At 42.8% G+C, this 18494-nt stretch overlaps 2 protein-coding genes and 1 pseudogene across 2 annotated transcripts; all 3 read right to left on the reverse strand.

The window, feature by feature from the left end:
* Positions 1–534: 534 nt before the first annotated feature.
* LOC136492656 (pterocarpan synthase 1-like) lies at positions 535–1179 on the reverse strand. The gene is made up of 2 exons (XM_066488648.1): positions 1013–1179; positions 535–883 (listed from the first exon to the last, which is right to left on the reverse strand). Exons 1-2 carry the CDS (start codon positions 1177–1179, stop codon positions 535–537), a joined length of 516 nt encoding a protein of 171 aa, XP_066344745.1.
* Positions 1180–2475: 1296 nt separating this feature from the next.
* LOC136492660 (pterocarpan synthase 1-like) lies at positions 2476–3120 on the reverse strand. Its single transcript, XM_066488652.1, has 2 exons — positions 2954–3120; positions 2476–2824 (listed from the first exon to the last, which is right to left on the reverse strand). The coding sequence occupies exons 1-2, from the start codon at positions 3118–3120 to the stop codon at positions 2476–2478; spliced, it is 516 nt and encodes a 171-aa protein (XP_066344749.1).
* A 1127-nt stretch (positions 3121–4247) lies between these two features.
* LOC136492704 (kinesin-like protein KIN-14I) lies at positions 4248–14349 on the reverse strand (annotated as a pseudogene).
* Positions 14350–18494: the final 4145 nt, after the last annotated feature.

An 18494-nucleotide genomic window follows, 5' to 3' on the forward strand; every position in this document is an offset into this window, starting at 1 on the left:
GGTTCATGCCCTAACCACTAAGCTAAGCTCGATGCACGACATTGTTGCATTGGTTGGCCAGGTATGATATGACCGTGCTTCCGACCCTCATGTTCTCTTTCCATGCCTCTGAGTCAGGGAGAAGGACACTCGCGATGACGCCCACGAAGACGAGGAGAAGCTCGCGGCCCTGATCAAGAGGGTGCGCACGGACACCATGGAGGCTAGCAGCTACGGAAGGAGCAGGATGATTTGCTCCGGGCCGTAGTGGAGCTCTACACAGGGATTGACCTGGCTCGCCAGGAGCATGCCGACGCTTAGTGGCGGATTGACCACCTCGAGGATGAAAACGGCCACGTTGACGACGGTGGCGTTGGGCGCGCTGGCCTCGACCTCGTGGAAGTAAAAGTAGAGGTGGGTCAGCTACTGTAGGGCCAGTCGGCCCTCCAGTTGCCGATAGGTGTTCAGATGTTATATTTGCAATTATTCGTTAAAAAAATTAGTACGTGCAGAATTTTAGAAGGAAAAAAAAGGCGTCTGTGCACTGGACGACTATTAGTGGGCCAGGGTGAAGTACATGTCGAAGACGACGACGATGGAGGTGTCCGTGGAGCTAAGGAGCTTGCTGGTGAGGTACCCACGTGCGAACCGGAGCTTGCCCGTGCCACCGATGATGCTGCGCTCTGACGGGCCGGACACGGTGAAGTGTCCTATCGTCGCCAGCGTGCTGCCGCTGTACTTGTCGTAGTCGGAGAAGACAAAGTCGATGGCGGTGAGGCCATCGGACTCGTCCAGCGACGCGTGCACCCCGATCCCCTGCACCCTACCGATGAGCCGCGACTCTGGGCCCTGCCCCACCCGCAGCGCGTTGTCGACGTTCAGGTCATCGAACGTCGACATGTTCCTGCACGCATGGCATGGCATGGCGCCATGGAACCACGCACGCGCCACACGGATCGAGAGGCTTTAGCACTGGGTGAAAAAAGATACATGCATGCGCAGCGCCAGAGCTAGGGGCGCCGCGCTTACGTACTTGTGCAGGCTGGCGACGTTGACGACGGTGGCGTTGGGCGCGCCAGCCTCGACCTCGTGGAAGTAAAAGTGGAGGTGGGTCAGCTTCTCATCCGCGGCGGACGCGGCGCCGTAGCAGGAGGTTAGTAGCAGCATGAGAGCCACGGAAGAGCACCGAGGAGCGGCCATTGCTTCAGTCATCGCTCTTCAACTACGTGTGTGCGTGCGCGCACGTGCGTGCGTGTCTGTGAGAGAGAGAGTTTGAACAAAAGAAAAGAGAGAAGCGAAGAGTTGGTGAGGATGAGATGGGAGAGTAGCGGGCAGTCACACTCAGGCCGATCAATCATTTAGCGTAGCATGTTAGAGAACTCCGACAGACTTTCTAAATCCCTCCTAAATGCTAGAAATGGAGATTTTGATGAAAAACTACCCTCTAACAGTTTCTCTCAATAGTTATCCAAATGTAGCTATCTTCTATTCCTGATTTCTCGCTAGCTAAAAATAGAAGACGAGAATGACTCTTTAGAGCGCGCATGAGATTTAGAAAAACTGTTGGAAAGTTAAAAAAAATAGAAAGCGATTTTTATGCAAGTGAGTCTCCAAATAATGATTTAGAGAGTGAGATTTAGAAAAGCTTTTGGAGATGCTCTTACCGCCTCCGTAATGTAATACCAGCTCTCTCCTTAGTCAAACTATCTAAGATTTAACTTTTTTATATAAATTTAGTCTTTAAGATGATTTTAGTTGATACTATGCTAGAATTATTTCTTTTTTGGATGGAAGGAAAAGGTGTTCATTTCTTAAAGAAAAGATGCTGATTAGTTGTTCTTGCCGTGACTATCTACTAACACATGCAAGTGATTGCGAGCTTTCTTACAATTGAGGAATCTTATTTTGTGCTGCTTCTTGAATAATCAAATTTATTTATTTTCTTCAGGAATTTCATAGGTCATCTTCATTCATGTTGGTTGCACCGAACACTGTTTGGTTCTGATACATCTTTAGGTGCAATGAGTATCTAGAGAGGGAACCATTTTATGATGCTCATGCGAAGGCAAAATCACCAAAAATGGCCACCACATGTAAGTCTGGCTCTTGGAGGTTTCTTTATGGTATGACATCAAGGCCTGGAAACACACCACCGATTTCAATAATCAAACAAACGACAAACTGGCATCCAAGATTAGAAAAAAGAAATAAAAATAAAACCCAAGGAAAAAAAGAAACTTCATAATAAGAAAGGAAAAAAAATAAGAAACATGAACGTACCTGCTAGCCTGTGAGCGTCTGTACGTCGCCGGCAGGGATATTTGGTGGCCTGTCGGCTGACGGTTGGCCTATAGGACACGCTATTTCGGAGGGCCCATCGGCCCTCCAGTTGCCGATAGGTGTTCAGATGTTATATTTGCAATTGTTCGTTAAAAAAATTAGTACGTGCAGAATTTTAGAAGAAGGGAAAAAAGGCGTCTGTGCACTGGACGACTATTAGTGGGCCGGGGTGAAGTACATGTCGAAGACGACGACGATGGAGGTGTCCGTGGAGCTGAGGAGCTTGCTGGTGAGGTACCCGCGCGCGAATCGGAGCTTGCCCGTGCCACCGACGATGCTGCGCTCTGACGGGCCGGACACGGTGAAGTGTCCTATCGTCGCCAGCGTGCTGCCGCTGTACTTGTCGTAGTCGGAGAAGACAAAGTCGATGGCGGTGAGGCCGCCGGACTCGTCCAGCGCCGCGTGCACCCCGATCCCCTGTGCCCTGCCGATGAGCCACGACTCTGGGCCCTGCCCCTCCCGCAGCGCGTTGTCGACGTTCAGGTCGTCGAACGTCGACATGTTCCTGCATGCATGGCATGGCATGGCGCCATGGAACCACGCACGCGCCACACGGATCGAGAGGCTTTAGCACTGGGTGAATAAAGATACATGCATGCGCAGCGCCAGAGCTAGGGGCGCCGCGCTTACGTACTTGTGCAGGCTGGCGACATTGACGAGGGTGGCGTTGGGCGCGCCGGCCTCGACCTCGTGGAAGTAAAAGTGGAGGTGGGTCAGCTTCTCATCCGCGGCGGACACGGCGCCGTAGCAAGAGGTTAGTAGCAGCATGAGAGCCACGGAAGAGCACCGAGGAGCGGCCATTGCTTCAGTCGTCGCTCTTCAACTACGTGTGTGCGCGCGCGTGCGTGCGTGCGTGTCTGTGAGAGAGAGTTTGAACAAAAGAAAAGAGAGAAGCGAAGAGTTGGTGAGAATGAGATGGGAGAGTGGCGGGCGGTCACACTCAGGCCGATCAATCATTTAGCGTAGCATGTTAGAGAACTCCGACAGACTTTATAAATCCTTCGTAAATGCTAGAAATGGAGATTTTGATGAAAAACTACCCTCTAACAGTTTCTCTCAATAGTTATCCAAATGTAGCTATCTTCTATTCCTGATTTCTCGCTAGCTAAAAATAGAAGACGAGAATGACTCTTTAGAGCGCGCATGAGATTTAGAAAAACTGTTGGAAAGTTAAAAAAATAGAAAGCGATTTTTATGCAAGTGAGTCTCCAAATAATGATTGAGAGTGAGATTTAAAAAGGCTTTTGGAGATGCTCTTACCGCCTCCGTAATGTAATACCAACTCTCTCCTTAGTCAAACTATCTAAGATTTAACTTTTTTATATAAATTTAGTCTTTAAGATGATTTTAGTTGATACTATGCTAGAATTATTTCTTTTTTGGATGGAAGGAAAAGGTGTTCATTTCTTAAATAAAAGATGCTGATTAGTTGTTCTTGCCGTGACTATCTATTAACACATGCAAGTGATTGCGAGCTTTCTTACCATTGAGGAATCTTATTTTGTGCTGCTTCTTGAATAATCAAATTTATTTATTTCTTCTGGAATTTCATAGGTCATCTTCATTCATGTTGGTTGCACCGAACACTGTTTGGTTCTGATACATCTTTAGGTGCAATGAGTATCTAGAGAGGGAACCATTTTATTATGCTCACGCGAAGGCAAAATCACCAAAAATGGCCACCACATGTAAGTCTGGCTCTTGGAGGTTTCTTTATGGTATGACATCAAGGCCTGGAAACACACCACCGATTTCAATAATCAAACAAACGATAAACTGGCATCCAAGCCTACCCGATCTAACGTAACATAAGAAAGAATTTGCTGAGGACGCTCACATGATGCTTTAAATATCTGCAGCAAAGGCTAATAAGACGTGTGATCCAGCTGTTAGGGGCTTAGGGCGCATCAAGCCTCCCAAAAAAAAAGTTAGCCCTCAACTTTTTCCCCTTCTATGAATGTGTGCTACATTCTTCTTTGTACAAACGGGCATCGCTGCCATAGTATAATACGTACCTACTATACAATTAGTGTACAGGATAGTCAGATGATATCAGAACATTCTGTTAGAGAGTGATCACAGAACTCGTGACAGTCGCAAATGCTCATCAGCATCAATCACCTCTTCTCCAGGTAATGGAAGAATGAAACCAGGAGCATTCAGTGGTGGTGTCACATTGTCAACCAGTCAGGCGATTGTCTGCTCTCTCTTTTGAGATCCTCTCTTCCTGTATCTCCTCTAATTCGTCCCCATCACTCCGCTTGCCTGCTTGCTCCTTCCAGTAGGCGATTAACTTCTTCAACCTCATGATTTCTTTTGGGGCAACATGCTTGCTCGTATAATTAACAATGCAACGAACCCGTGAAGCATACCTACAAGGTTTCAAAAATTATATGAAACAAAGCCACTGGACCGTACCACAGGAATGTCCTATATTGAGACAAATTTTTAAAAAATGTCGACTCCAATCAGTAGAAACAAAAAATTTGCAACAAAATTAACCTAATCATCATACCCATTTGATAGAAACAACTGAAATGATCCTAATCAATGGAAAAGCTAATATATCAAAACTACATTAATGGAAACAGTGACAAATAGCAAACCCAAAAGACAAGGACATAGACTCAGTGAGCAAAGAAGTACATACATCAGTGAGTTGTAAGTCTCCTCCAAGTTAGACTCTGCTGGTGAAACATTCACAAACATTAAGGTCTTCGCATTGCCTCCGAGAGAATCACTCATAAGCATTGTTAACTTATGGTTCCGGTAAGGTATATGTTGTCCATCAGAAGATAAAGCACCAATAACATCAGCCAAAGCAGAAAGAGATTTATTTATACTTTGTGCTTCTTTCAATTGCTTTCCTGCTGAACCAGATTTTTTCACCCTCTCAGAACCAGCAAGGTCCACAAAACTTAGCTGTTCAAACAGAGGAACACTGTCAATTCTTCCCTTTAATATGAAACAAATTCTGAGATTAATTATAATAGCCCAAGGACTGTTTAGAATGCAATAGCTTCACAGGAAACTGTGAGTTCCAGTAGAAATATGGTGTTGCTCTATACTTCATATTAAATCACACACAAAATTAAAACATGCACTGAGATTATTTATTGCATAGTATTGAAACAATAATAATGAAAACCAAAGATCATATGAATAACCAGACTGCCAAGGCCAAGATACTACAGAAAGTACAAAAGCTTTTAATCTTATGGAACAATTGAAATACGACTAGTGTGTTTTCCAGGTAATGTTTAAAAACAACCTCCATCAAATCACAGGTGTAGTATTTTCTACAGTATGCAAAAGTTCAACGATGTGGATGAATTGCCCAGGCCACAGATAAAGGGAGACAAAACATGACTCAGACCAAATTGGAGTAAAATTCGCAGCTTCATCCTGCCATACCTTGCCTCTTGCATATGATTGAGTTTGGAGATTTGTACTTTCAATAATGATTGAAAGAATTAGATGAGACCTTGAACTCTCATCATTCATATTCGTTCCTGCAGTGTGCCTCCTCTCTAGAACCTCTTGAAATTATAGCCCTCAGTTCCTCAATACTGGAAATGCTCACAACTGTCGCATTTTCAACAGTAACAACACCCTAAAAAGTAGTATAGAATAATTAACTCTATGAGCATGAAAGGCTGTACATGGATTAAAAACACTTCTGAAATTCCCAATGGAAACTGCACAGATCAAGGTGATGGTTGGTTTGTTTGAATTACTACTATCAGATATAGATATTTCAGAATTTGAACAGAATTATTATGAAGATGCAAAAACAAACTGTCAAGAAAGTACTAAAGCAAGTTATTTAGTGTCAAACAATAAGATAAATTAACTGAATGTCCTAGCAACTAACAAAGTATGAAACATAAATATCTGAATACTACAGTTTCAGAAAAGCACAAAAAGTCAATAAGAAAAATGGTAATCAAATATGCAAATAAAGTAGGGTAGCATATCCAGTGAACTGTAAGAATAACGAACTGAATTTATATAGTAAAGGAAATCCAAATTAGCTATCAACACAAATCTAATACCTTGGAATCTTTTTTTATCTCTAACTTTAGCTGCTTTGCATTTCTAGGGCAACAATAAGGTCCACAAGATTATCTTGATAAAGCTCCACCATATATGCCTACGTATAAAACACATAATTTAAGGATAATATAGAAGGACATACTTGGGATCTAAAGAACATGTTAAAACATGTGAAACAGTGTTACTAAAGTACTTTTTTCTTCCCAAACCATGTAAAATGGAAGAATAAAGTCATTGGTCAACAGTACAAATCAATGAGCCAAGATTAGAAGATATAAATGAACAAAGCATATGCCTTAATATTAAGATAAACATGACAAACACATATTCCTCCTACCTTCAAAGAAAATGAATATTTGTTACCTATCGCGCTTTATCACCCTAAAAAGTTCAGATGTGGCCCTTGGAGTAAGACCAGGATTGTTATCTGAACCATAAATAGTGAAAGTCTTCCCTGAACCAGTTTGACCATACGCAAATATACAAACATTATATCCATCAACAGCTGACTGAACCAGATACTGCATCACATAAATTCAACAAATCATATGAAACCCAAAGTGAACTAATCTTAGAAATAAAATTTACATTAATGACATGCATCAACACAAAAGATAGCATTTGAAGTATTCACCTTAGTATCCTCAAAGACTTCTTCTTGACTTGTGTTTGCATCAAAAACACGATCATATATATGTTGCTTCGACTTTTCATCTTTCCATGGATGTGCAATTGTAAATTCATCAGGACTACAAACTATATTTTTCTCCTCGAAACGAAAGTTCCTTAGTCGCTTAGAGGGCGCAAGCGACAAAAAACTCTTATTTTTCCTTTCATATCTATAAAGAGTTGAAAATAAGTCATGGTCAATTCATCACAAAATATCATAGCCATTACTAAGCACAAACATTTAATTCTAATTTACCTTCAATTGTATTATAGTAGCGCTTTCGTAGAACCTGTTCTTGCTTATAAAGATTCTCAAGTTCCACCAATTGTGCTCCTTGCCTTTTAAGAATTTCAGCAGTTTGTTGGTTCTTTCTGTCAACATCCTGAGACAGTGCAAAACCAAAAAGTATATAATTTTTTAAAGACCTAAAAATAAATGCAGTTATTATAAATCTCGTACCGCTTTGAACTCTCTTAACTCATCAAGTTCTTTCAGACTATTTTGCAAGCCATCAACCTCAGCATTTCTTAAAGAAAGATTTGACTCAGCCACATTTAAGAACGTGTCGCAACTTCCAATTTCTGCTCCAATTCAGCAATTTGAGATTTCAGTTTACGGCATTCATCCGCATAAACCATTTCCATTGTGCTTTTCTGCATAATTATATAACCATATTTCAGAATATGAAATAAACAAAATTTTTCACTGAAATCATAACAGAAAAAATATAAGTAGCATAACAACGAAACAATAAAAATAACCTCTTCATTTTTCATTCTTTCAAGCCTTTGAACTTTTTGCTCAAGAAGATTCTTTTCCGACATTAGCTTCTTCAAGACCTCTTTTGATGCATCAAGCTCCTTTTGGTATGATTTCAACTCCTCTTTAAGCTTAGTAAACATCTTTTAGACACAAAAGAGAAAAAGCATCAGAAGTAACAATTTTGCAAAAATCAGTGTAGACAAAGAAGTTATAAACAGGTCACAGATACCTCAATGTCACTATTGACGCTGCCTACAGTTGTCAAAGTATCTCTCTCACGGCCCTGGCCACTTGTTAATCTGGTTTCAAGTCTACTTTTTTCCATCAGGGCAGCCTAATAAAATGGAAAGTCAGATGATCCAAACAATTATAACTAAACCAACAATCTATCACCATACCTGCAAAGCAGATTCTTTCTCATCACATACAGATTTTAGCTTATCAAGCTCATTTTTTACTTCTTTGGAACTTTGCCGTTCAGATTGCAAGGTATCTCTTAGCCCTTCCAACTCTTCTTGCATCTCCGTTTCTTGTTTTGTCTTCAACTGTAGATCTTCTTGCAACTAAACATAATGTGAAGACAATTATTTCCTCAGCAAAATGTCCACTTTTATACATGTATTAAATGTACACTTTTATAAGATAGGCATTTCCATTTTCTTAGCTATGCATAAGACAAAAGATAGGTTCAAAGATGCCACCGTTGCAGCCCTCACATGACTACAGTGTAAGTGGCAATTGTAAACGGATTTGGTACTGTACGGACACCTAAAAGATATTTGATGTGACAATAAGATGTTCACGAATCATGAAGTTTAGCCATCTTAACCAATATTTCTCAACTATTACCAGTACCTGACTAAATATGGTCTTCTAGAAATTTTGACCTACTAGTCTGGCACATTGTTTATTAACAAGAAGTGGAATAACAAAATGAAACTGTACAACTTTCTTTTCTGTTAATTGCCATTTTGTGATTCTGAGCAAAAACACAAAGTGATCTGTGATTTTTAGCCACTACAGAACAGTATATTTAAATAGGCCAGGAGAACCATATTCAATTCAATTAAAGCAACACTGCACCAGGCAATCCAATTGCAAAGAAATAGTTTAGAAATTTCAAGTTACACTAGCAAATACCTTAGGTTGCCAGTTTTGTTTGTGGCCAATGGTACTTACCCGATCTGCTTTCTTCTGAGATTCCTCAACTGTTTTTGTCAGTTCTTGGACACGCTTCTCATACATTTCGATATTTGGTGGCTTATATGCTTGGTTAACATCATTTTGCGATGTCACACTATTAGCAGAGCGTGCTTTTGAATATCTGCGGAGCATGACGTCAGTTTATATGTGTTTGAAGTGCTACACATATTTCCTCGCCCTAAAAACCATGGTTATTCTAACAGCTATAGACTGATATAACAGGACAGATGTATTATAAACTATTTCCTCGAAGCTTTAGAATACCTGCTTTGTTTCAAATTGAAAGATATGAAGAACACCAGCAACTCGCATTTTAAAGAAAACAGCAGTATTGCTGCTACCAAATTGCATGATGTCTCTTAGTTCTGCAGAATGAAGATATTCCTTGGGAACCGGGCGGAAAAAGTGAACCTGCATTCATGCAGAAATTCAAGGTCAGTTTTACTTAGCAGAAAGAATATGAGGTTTCCATCGCATGGTTGAGATCAGACCCCTCGTTTGTTGATTCCCAAAATAATTCTTCCAGGTAGCAATCCTATTGGATCATCAATCTTCCGAACACTGAAGAAAACAGAGTTCCCATATGGAAGATGTCCTTAAGATTCTGAGAAATTGTTGTCGTGCATCAGTCCTTTGATAAGTGTTCCTGGAATCAAACAACAGGAGTACTCAGGTAAGCTAGAGTTTCAAACGAGGCTTGTACCTATGTGAATGCAAATTGTAAATATATTCGATAGACTAATAAATATAAAGTTCAAGAGCTAGATAAATACCATTAACTGAAAGCGTGAAATGATATCAAGCTCCCAGTCTCTCTTTGCTCTGGTAATCGCCACTTGTCTAGGAAGAAATCTCTCTAAAAGTGATATCCATTCACTGGTGAGAGCAGAAAAAATGAACAGAGGGGGACAAATTATTTTTGTTACCACCTGAAAAATGGCACTGAGAGATCAGGTAGGACCTTAAGAAAAACTTACACACAGGACTCAGGATTGTCAATGTATCCAATCTCAACCAAGATTTGCAGAGCAGAGAGTTGTGAAGCATCATCCCTGCCGACAGGATAGTTTCCCAAAATGTAATCATGTTGCAACTGCAGAACAATGTTATTTGTTAGATCTATTCTGGAAACAAGATTACTTGAGTAACAATAACACACAAACTGGCAGTCCTTCAGTTACATAGCTATCAGAAGACTATCAAACCAGTACCTGGACATATGATAGCTGAACAAACATTGGATCAGTCACAGCCTCATCCGACTCGCGGAAGAGACGTTTCTTGAATACAAGTTTGCAATGAAGAATTTCTCCTTTGTTGCGATCCTTAGCTGATTTGAATTCAGATAGCAAGTCGCCAATATATTTGTTATCATCTAATCCAACGTATTCCTCTGCATATAAAAGATAAAGAAATGCACGTGTTACTTGAAAAACTTCTACAAAATCCTACTACATTTCCTTCTGATCATGTTATCCGAACCACATGCATTATTTAAATTATGAAATAGAAAAGGAAAAAAAAAAGACTTGGTAGTTACCATTGCCAACCTCGGAAGACTTTGATCCGTTAACAACCTTCCGACATTCAAATAGGCTGAAACTAGAATACACTGAAAGTTTGATAATGCCAGCAAGTTCCTGTCATTAAATCAATTTTATGTTTCCTTAGAACATTTATAACTTCAAATGGTATTGTAACTTTGAAAAGTTCACAAGAAACTGCAGCAACAAATCTAATGCCAGAACTGTTTAAGGAAAGTACAACATAATAACATATAGAAATATCATCACATAACACTGAACTATTGTAATGTGGCTGAATATATGCCACTGGCCAACAGAGAAAAGGAGGGGGGGAAAACTAGTCCAGAGAATTGGAAGTAAAACTATTATTGCAGTCAACCGCAAAAATCTATTAGTTCTAGAGTAAACAAAATAGCAAATGAAGAATAACCAAAGCGTGCCATCCATGTGGCATTCAGGGGCGGAGCTATATTGCTCACTGTGGATGCGGCCGCACCCTCGCAAAACTAAAAAAACAGTGGAAAGAGTCAAATTTTCACCATATTTCAAAGATCCTTGCACCCACAAGACAAGACGCACCCCCCTCGGACTTGCTCTAGCCCCGCCACTGGTGGCATTGTAGCATCAAGCACCAGGTTACAACATCTTTGCGAGGTTGAGTTGAAGCCAAGAAGATGCCCACACTAAGATTTGCTATGGCAACCTTGAGTGAAGAAAAAAAAGGCAAAAAATGATTACTTAGTACCTACCCTACCTATATATAAACTGATTCTAAATGGAGGTCAGGCAAGTCAAGAAGCATAAAAACTTTGACCCTTAGCAACTTTAGACTGCACCTGCTCTTTTAGCATCAATGAGCTTCGACCTCCATGAAAAGCACTATTTTTGTGTATTTTTCCAGTCATATATAGTCTAATATGCCTGCATTCTATAACAGCGCATTTTTTGCTGACCACGTCCTGACTCCTAAGTAATAGCACACTATTTGGAAGCAAGTCACACAAGCCATTTATATATGCTATAGCTGAACTACAACAACAATGTTACATTCTTTTAAAAGATTTTTGAAGGTATTGAGCATATATCAATTATAAAACTAATAGCTTCAGGAAAAATGCATTTACCTCAACAGCATCAGCAACAGTTGTTGCCATAGTCATAGGTGATTTCTTCAAAAGTTTCGTCCAAGAAAAATACAATTGTTGTAAGCTTCCGGCTTGTCAAAAGAGCTTCTATTTCCTCCCAGTGCAGGAATTGTAACCCTAGGACCTGCCTTGACTGATCGCTTTAATGCATTTAGTGTGTTCAGTGCTAGAACTCGAACATCAGAATCAGTTGTGGCATCCGTGGGCAACATAGTGAACATACTCAGGACAAGTATGCCCCAATATCTTTGCTTGGTGGCATAGATGATGCACACAGGTACATAAGCTCCCAAGCTCTTATTGACCAACCCCTGCAGGTACAATAAAATATATGAATTCCTACAATGATATACACGTATGTTTGCCATCCATGAGAAGCCCAACTCACCTATCAGGATTGTTACGTGTTTGTTTTGAAATCTGTGCAAAGAGTTCATCTCGAAGTTCAGAACGCTTCAACGTATGCTTGTAGAGCTTTGCAACAAGTTCTATTCTCTCCTCTAAACTTATTATTGCTGGTGAATCGATGCCCATGTACTTTAGTATGACATGGAACAACTTAATTGAGCGGCTTACAAGGTCACTGCTTATCTTTAGTAATGAAGTTGGAATAGGATCCTGCAGGAGGTACAAAGAAGCGCAAATTAATGATAGATGCGATTTGATGTGAGATATTGACCTTAAGTTTTAGCATAGAAGTTTAGAAGAAAAATAAGTTGAAACAAGTGCAACTGTGTAACTTCACAATGGAATGAGATTTGACAGCATCACCTTTTGAAAGCACAACATATCTTCCAAAGTGAACTTCTCACGAGCTTGTGGCCCAACAGACTTTTTAGAAAAAAATCCGCGTTTTCCAGCTGAATGAATCTGCTTTTGCATTGCTTTGAGAAAGCCCTCCACCTGTCATTTTCCAGCACTGATATCAGAGTGGGAATCAGAGCATTTCTTACTATCTGAAAATTGATAACAGTACTCTATGGAACCCTAATGGACATTTTGATGAGCCTGCAGGATGCTTAGGATATCTGCTGGTGTTGCCTAATTGAATTCCTTGTCTCTAATGCCAGTGACAAGGATAAATGTTGGTATTAACCAATTGAATGGTGAGAGTATATAGGGTTTAGAGTTGGAAACCTACATTCTTCCTATTTTCGTTCATATAGAAAAGAATGTAAACCTTAATATAAACTTGAATGTTGTGCTAATTGTTCTTACTTTCAAGTTTCGATTCACCTCTCGATTTCTTAAGAACAAAATGACAAGATGTTGGATAGTCTCTTCATTTCACCAAAAAAAAAAGAAGAAGAAGAAGATCGCATCGGTGAGGATGCTAGAACGATGTAGTCACGTACCTGGAATCGATCAATTAACGGAATAGCTCCAGCAAGCTCAGGAGGTATGGACATTGACAACGTTGACGGTGTACTGCAAAAACAGTAAGCTCAGATAGTAAATACGAATCACAGTCTGACCTTACCAAGCAAACAGAGCTCTCTTCCGCAAATGTGGCGCAGAAGAAAGCAATGTCAATGTACGCTGTGGTGTCTTCGCTTCAAAACAACTACCACAAAATTGGTACCTAACGCATTTAACAAGTAGGGTAGTAGGCCATGGATCACGAGCACATCACAGGTAGCCAATTATAGCGACATTAACAGGATACAATAATTAAACAAATCCCAGCCATGAAACCATCAGGCCAACTTTTTCCCTCAACTTTCCACTAGGCTGGGAACTCTTTTGGCAATCATCATACGCAATAGAAAATCCAAATACCGGGGACATCCGGACCGGTAATTAACTAAATCTAGCACATAGGCAATAAACAGCACGAAATCAACTCGGAACGGAACCGAAGCAGCGGCAGGAGACGGCGAAGGAAGGGAGGGAGGTGGGGACTCACGGGGGCGCGAAGCTGTAGCCGTCGCTGTCGTACCCGTCGGCGGCGCCGTTGGCGGTGGAGGCCGCCGAGCCGTGCAGCGGCGTGGCGGCGGCAGCACTGCCGTTGCTGACGCTGCCGGAGGCGCCGTTCGGCGCCTGGTGCTGCGCGGTCCCCACACCGCCGGCTGCCATCTCCCTCCTCCTCAGGAGCTACCGAGCTAGTAGTAGTAAAGCCTCCCCGCCCGAAGCCTCCTTCAATCAACCTCAGGGTCCTCGAGTCCTCGCGTCCTCCAGCAGGTCACCGCCGAGCAACTCCAATCGCCATCACCGCAAGCGTCGAGACCAATCCCGCGACGAGGCCTCAGATCGAAAACGCCACGCGGAAGCGGCGCCCGAAAGCTCCAAACTCTAGGCTCCGGATGCCGGGCCGCCCCAGGAGTCCGCGCGTCGAGCGGGTGGACAAATGGAGCGAGCCCCCGGCAATGCGAGCGGTATAAGTAAGCGGACCCGAGTGCCGACAGGCGGGAAGGAGGAAGGGAGGCTCGGACCGGGTCGCGGGCGCCTCGTCCGGCCGCGGCCGGCAGGACGAGATCCGGAGGCGAGGAGGGGGAGCACGGGACGAGGTGTGGACTGGAGACGAGAAGGAGAGAGGGGCTCACGAGGGGGTGGTATGGCGAGGCGGAGGCGGAGGCTGGGGGGTACCAGCGGATTAAAGAAAATCACGCGGCCTTCCGAGGGAATTACTCCTCCTCCCCGTGTCCCCGTGCCGCGCAAGCGCTCATGATTTTTTGGGAGGCCGGCGTCTGCTGTTGTTGGGAGTGGGAACGGGGGAGGGGGAGGGGGAGACGGGGCGGATAGAATTATTTGAATTTAATTTTGGGAACGGGAGAAATGGAATGAGAGCGGGTGGGGGTGGTCTGTGAGGTGGGGCCTGTCCGGCAGATAGGCAGGGGGATGGGATGTTGCGGTGTTTTGTCCGGCTTTGAGGTGGGCTGCGGCCGTGCGGTACGAGAGACGAGCCGTTCACCGCCTGCAATGACGCAACGGGGTTCAACGGTTGGACTGAAAACCAAGCACTTGCTTAAGTGTCACATCGAGTGTTTTGATAGTAATAAAAAAATAAATTACAAAAGTTCTATGTAATCTGATAGACGAATTTATTAAGTCTAATTAATTAATCATTAGTATATGTTTACTGTAGCACCGTGTTGTTAAATCATGGACTTAAAAAATTTGTCTCGTAAATTAGTTTCAATCTATCCATTTAATTCGTAGTTAGTCTATATTTAATAGTCTATGTATGTGTTAAACATTCGATGGAACTAAAGTTTTACAAGGGAAACAAACATAGCCAGCCACGAAGAAAATCTGTTGATCCATCCAGTTCTTGGACGGAGGTCCACTGCTAAAGATTGCTTGATGTAAAGTTAGATAGGATATTCTTATGACCTAGAGGAGAGAGAGAGGACGGAAGATAAGATAAAAAGATGGTTGTTTCTGAACAACATCAGCGTGTTCGGCTTGGCTTGTCTCGGTTTGTTTTAGCTTATTCTCTCTCACATAACATTATTGAATCAGCCAAAATTAGTCGAAACAAACTAGTACATAGTAGTCTTGTGTACCAGCCGAACGAGCTGAATCTCACAAGGAAGGTTTAAAAACTGAGACAAGTATTTAATTATTTGATATTGACGTATAACTGACAAACTTTCCTTCGATATCTGTATAAATTAAGGATAAATTGAATTATTATACGACAACCTATTGTACAAGTTAGTCGTTAATCGTCTTATCATTACACCACGTCGAATGAGACTATCTACGAGACGACAACAACGTACTTGTCCTTTTTCTTTTGTGATGATTACCAACATCCTTGTCCCTATTCAATATCTGATTATTCCTTGTGTATGATTAGATTGGATCTGGTACTTCTAAAAAGAAAAGGAATAACATTATACTAATTGGATCTGGTCCTTCTATAAGTTAAAAGAAGAGTTAAATGCACCATATGTCCATAAACTTTTGGTGATGTGTCATCTAGGTTCATTAACTTTCAAACTGTATTTTTGAGTTCATTAACTTTTGGTGGCGTATCATCCAGATTCATCAACTTTCAAACTGTATTTTTAGGTCCATTAACTTTTTGTGGCGTGTCATCCAGGTACATCAACTTTCATTTTTAGGTCTTTAAACTTTTTAATTGGTTCACCGTAGGTCCATACCCCTTCGTTTAACGAATAAATCTAACATGTCATGCCAAATAAGCAGTCACCATGAAGATAGGACGAGATCACTATCCGGTGGTATCTTCAATACGAAGAACCTGATGGGATCACCATCTAGGGTTTCTCGAGCGGTGGCTCGACAGGGAATAAACTCCACAGTAAAATTCAATATAATCTACTCGGTACAAGGCCGAACACTACTGGATTCAGGCGCTTTGCCGAGTGCCTAATGCACTCGGCAAAGGCTACTTTGCCGAGGGCAGCACTCGGCAAAGAGCCTCCGGTAAAAAATCCGTCATTTTTATCGGGCACTCGGCAAAGTCTTTGCCGAGTGCAATCTCGGCACTCGGCAAAGAAAAGTGACCGTCACGACGCCGGTTGCGTTAGCACATGCTTTGCCGAGTGTCATGTCAGAGGCGCTCGGCAAAGATTTTTTAATTTTTTTTTCAAAATTTCTTTGCCGAGTGCCCTACCGGGGAGGCACTCGGCAAAGATTTTTTTTATTTTTTTTAATAATTTCTTTGCCGAGTGCCCGCCAGGTCGGCGCTCGGCAAATATTTTTTAATTTTTTTCGTAATTTCTTTGCCGAGTGCCCTGTCAGTACTTGCTCCAAACTTTCTCAACTTTTTACCACGGCCTCCACATGCGATAACAAGACACCTCTGTAAGGAAAATGGACCCTTGGCCCATTTACTTTGGATTTTGGTGTTTGATGTCCAACACAACCAAATTGGACTAATGAATTTGCAAGTGTTTGTTTTGTAGTCTAATAGGGTGCAAGACGTGACTTGGATGAAGGCGACGTGATGATCTGATGATCAACACCTCAAGCAAGACCTTAGAAGCATAAGAAAAGACCCAAGATATCAAGCAAAGTCCAAGCATGAAGATAGGAACCAAGCCGTACGCAAGATCGCGAAGAAACGAGCTCGCAGAGGCGACCAGACGCTGGACCGGACGCTGGAAGCACGACCGGACGCTGGACCGGTGGCTCGGCAGACAGGCGACCGGACGCGAGGACCGGACGCTGGCGGCAACCGACCGGACGCAGAAACGCAGCGTCCGATCGAGTACAGAGAGGTTCCAGGCGCGCGAAACTGCGACCGGACGCGTCCGGTGGCAGGTGACCGGACGCTGGCAGCGTCCGATCGATAGTTCGCGGCTGCAACGGTCGGGACGACCGGACGCGTCCGGTCAGGACGATTCAGCGTCCGGTCAGTAGCAGATTTGCGGGAGTTCGACCCCAACGGCTACTTTCTCAGTGGGGCTTATAAATACAACCCCCAACCGGCCATTTGGTAAGGGTGGAGCTGAGGAAACATACCAAGGGTGTTGATACACCATTTTAGTGATCTCCACTTGCATAGTGCTTAGTGTTTCATCAGGTGATTAGCGTAGGTGCTTTGCGAAGTGCTTAGGTTGATTAGACCACCGCTTATGCGCTTGCTCTAGGTGTATGCCTAGTGTTTAGTGAGGTTTGCATACCTCTTGCCACCCCGTGCTTGCGAGCACAAGAGTTGTACATTCGGAGGGGCTTGAAGTCTTGCGAGATCGCACCAACCGCGTTTGTGGTGCGGCCGCCACCGTGTACCGAAGGGAACAAGGCCCGCGGCGTTTCGGCCGAAAGCTTGATAGTGAAGACGGCGGGGAGCATCCGGGAGAGGCTTGCCTGGAAGGCACATCGGAGACCCACTTGCGCGTGGGGAAGGCCCGAGGCTATCCACGGAGTTACCCGACCGGGAGCTTGGCCCTTGCGAGGGATTCCTTGTGAGGGGCTCCAACGAGGACTAGGGGGAAGCTTGCGCGCTTCTCGATACCTCGGTAAAAATACCGGAGTCGTCGACGGGAGTTTGCATATCTCTACCTTGCTCTTTAAGCTTCCGCATTTACATTGATCATATTATTATCATTTACGGTAGAGATAGCAAGCACACTAGCAAAACCGTAGTTGCACATCTAGATAGATTATCCTTTGCATAGGTTTTGCTAGAGGTAGAAAAAGAGGCCATAGTTTGGAGTTAGATTTTTAAGTTGCCTAATTCACCCCCCCCCCTCTTAGGCGTCCACGTGTCCTACAAGTGGTATCAGAGCCGGTTGGCTCATATTTGGACATTTGGCTTAACCGCCGTTGAGTCGACGCTATTGTAGAGTGGTTGGGATGGATACCGCTAGGCCTCCACAATTTGATGGCACTAACTTCCTTTACTATAAAGTAAGAATGGCTTGCCACCTTGAGGCGGTTGATTTAGGTGTATGGAGAGTCACTCGTGACGGGATGAAACCCATTAAGAATCCCGAAAAGCCCACAAAGAGTGACGAAAAAGAAATGCATTTTAATGCTAGAGCTAAGAATTGCTTGTTTGAATCTTTTAGCATGGATGTGTTTAACCAAGTGTTCACATTAAATACGGCACATGAAATTTGGTTAAAACTCCAAGAGCTCCATGACGGTACAAGTAATGTCCGTGAGCAAAAACATTGTCTAGCTAAGCAAAATTATGATTCCTTTGCTATGAATGATGATGAGCTTAGTTCGTGATATGTATTCTCGATTGAATCTAATTATCAATGAGCTCCATTCAATAGGATTATTGAAGCTAGATGATGCCGACATCGTGAGGAAGATCATCTCCGTTCTACCACAAAAGAAATATGCAAGCATCATCACCATCCTACACAACATGGAGAACTTGAGCACCAT

The sequence above is a fragment of the Miscanthus floridulus genome, chromosome 11 (assembly GCF_019320115.1).
Source record: "Miscanthus floridulus cultivar M001 chromosome 11, ASM1932011v1, whole genome shotgun sequence".
Taxonomy (NCBI): Eukaryota; Viridiplantae; Streptophyta; class Magnoliopsida; order Poales; family Poaceae; genus Miscanthus; species Miscanthus floridulus.

Excerpts from the sequence above, each read along its gene's own strand:
- LOC136492656 (XM_066488648.1), bottom strand. The coding sequence starts at position 1,179 with ATGGCCGCTCCTCGGTGCTCTTCCGTGGCTCTCATGCTGCTACTAACC. Across the intron at positions 884-1,012 it reads AACGTCGCCAGCCTGCACAA|GAACATGTCGACGTTCGATG; the intron begins GTACGTAAGCGC and ends CCATGCGTGCAG.
- LOC136492660 (XM_066488652.1), bottom strand. The coding sequence starts at position 3,120 with ATGGCCGCTCCTCGGTGCTCTTCCGTGGCTCTCATGCTGCTACTAACC. Across the intron at positions 2,825-2,953 it reads AATGTCGCCAGCCTGCACAA|GAACATGTCGACGTTCGACG; the intron begins GTACGTAAGCGC and ends CCATGCATGCAG.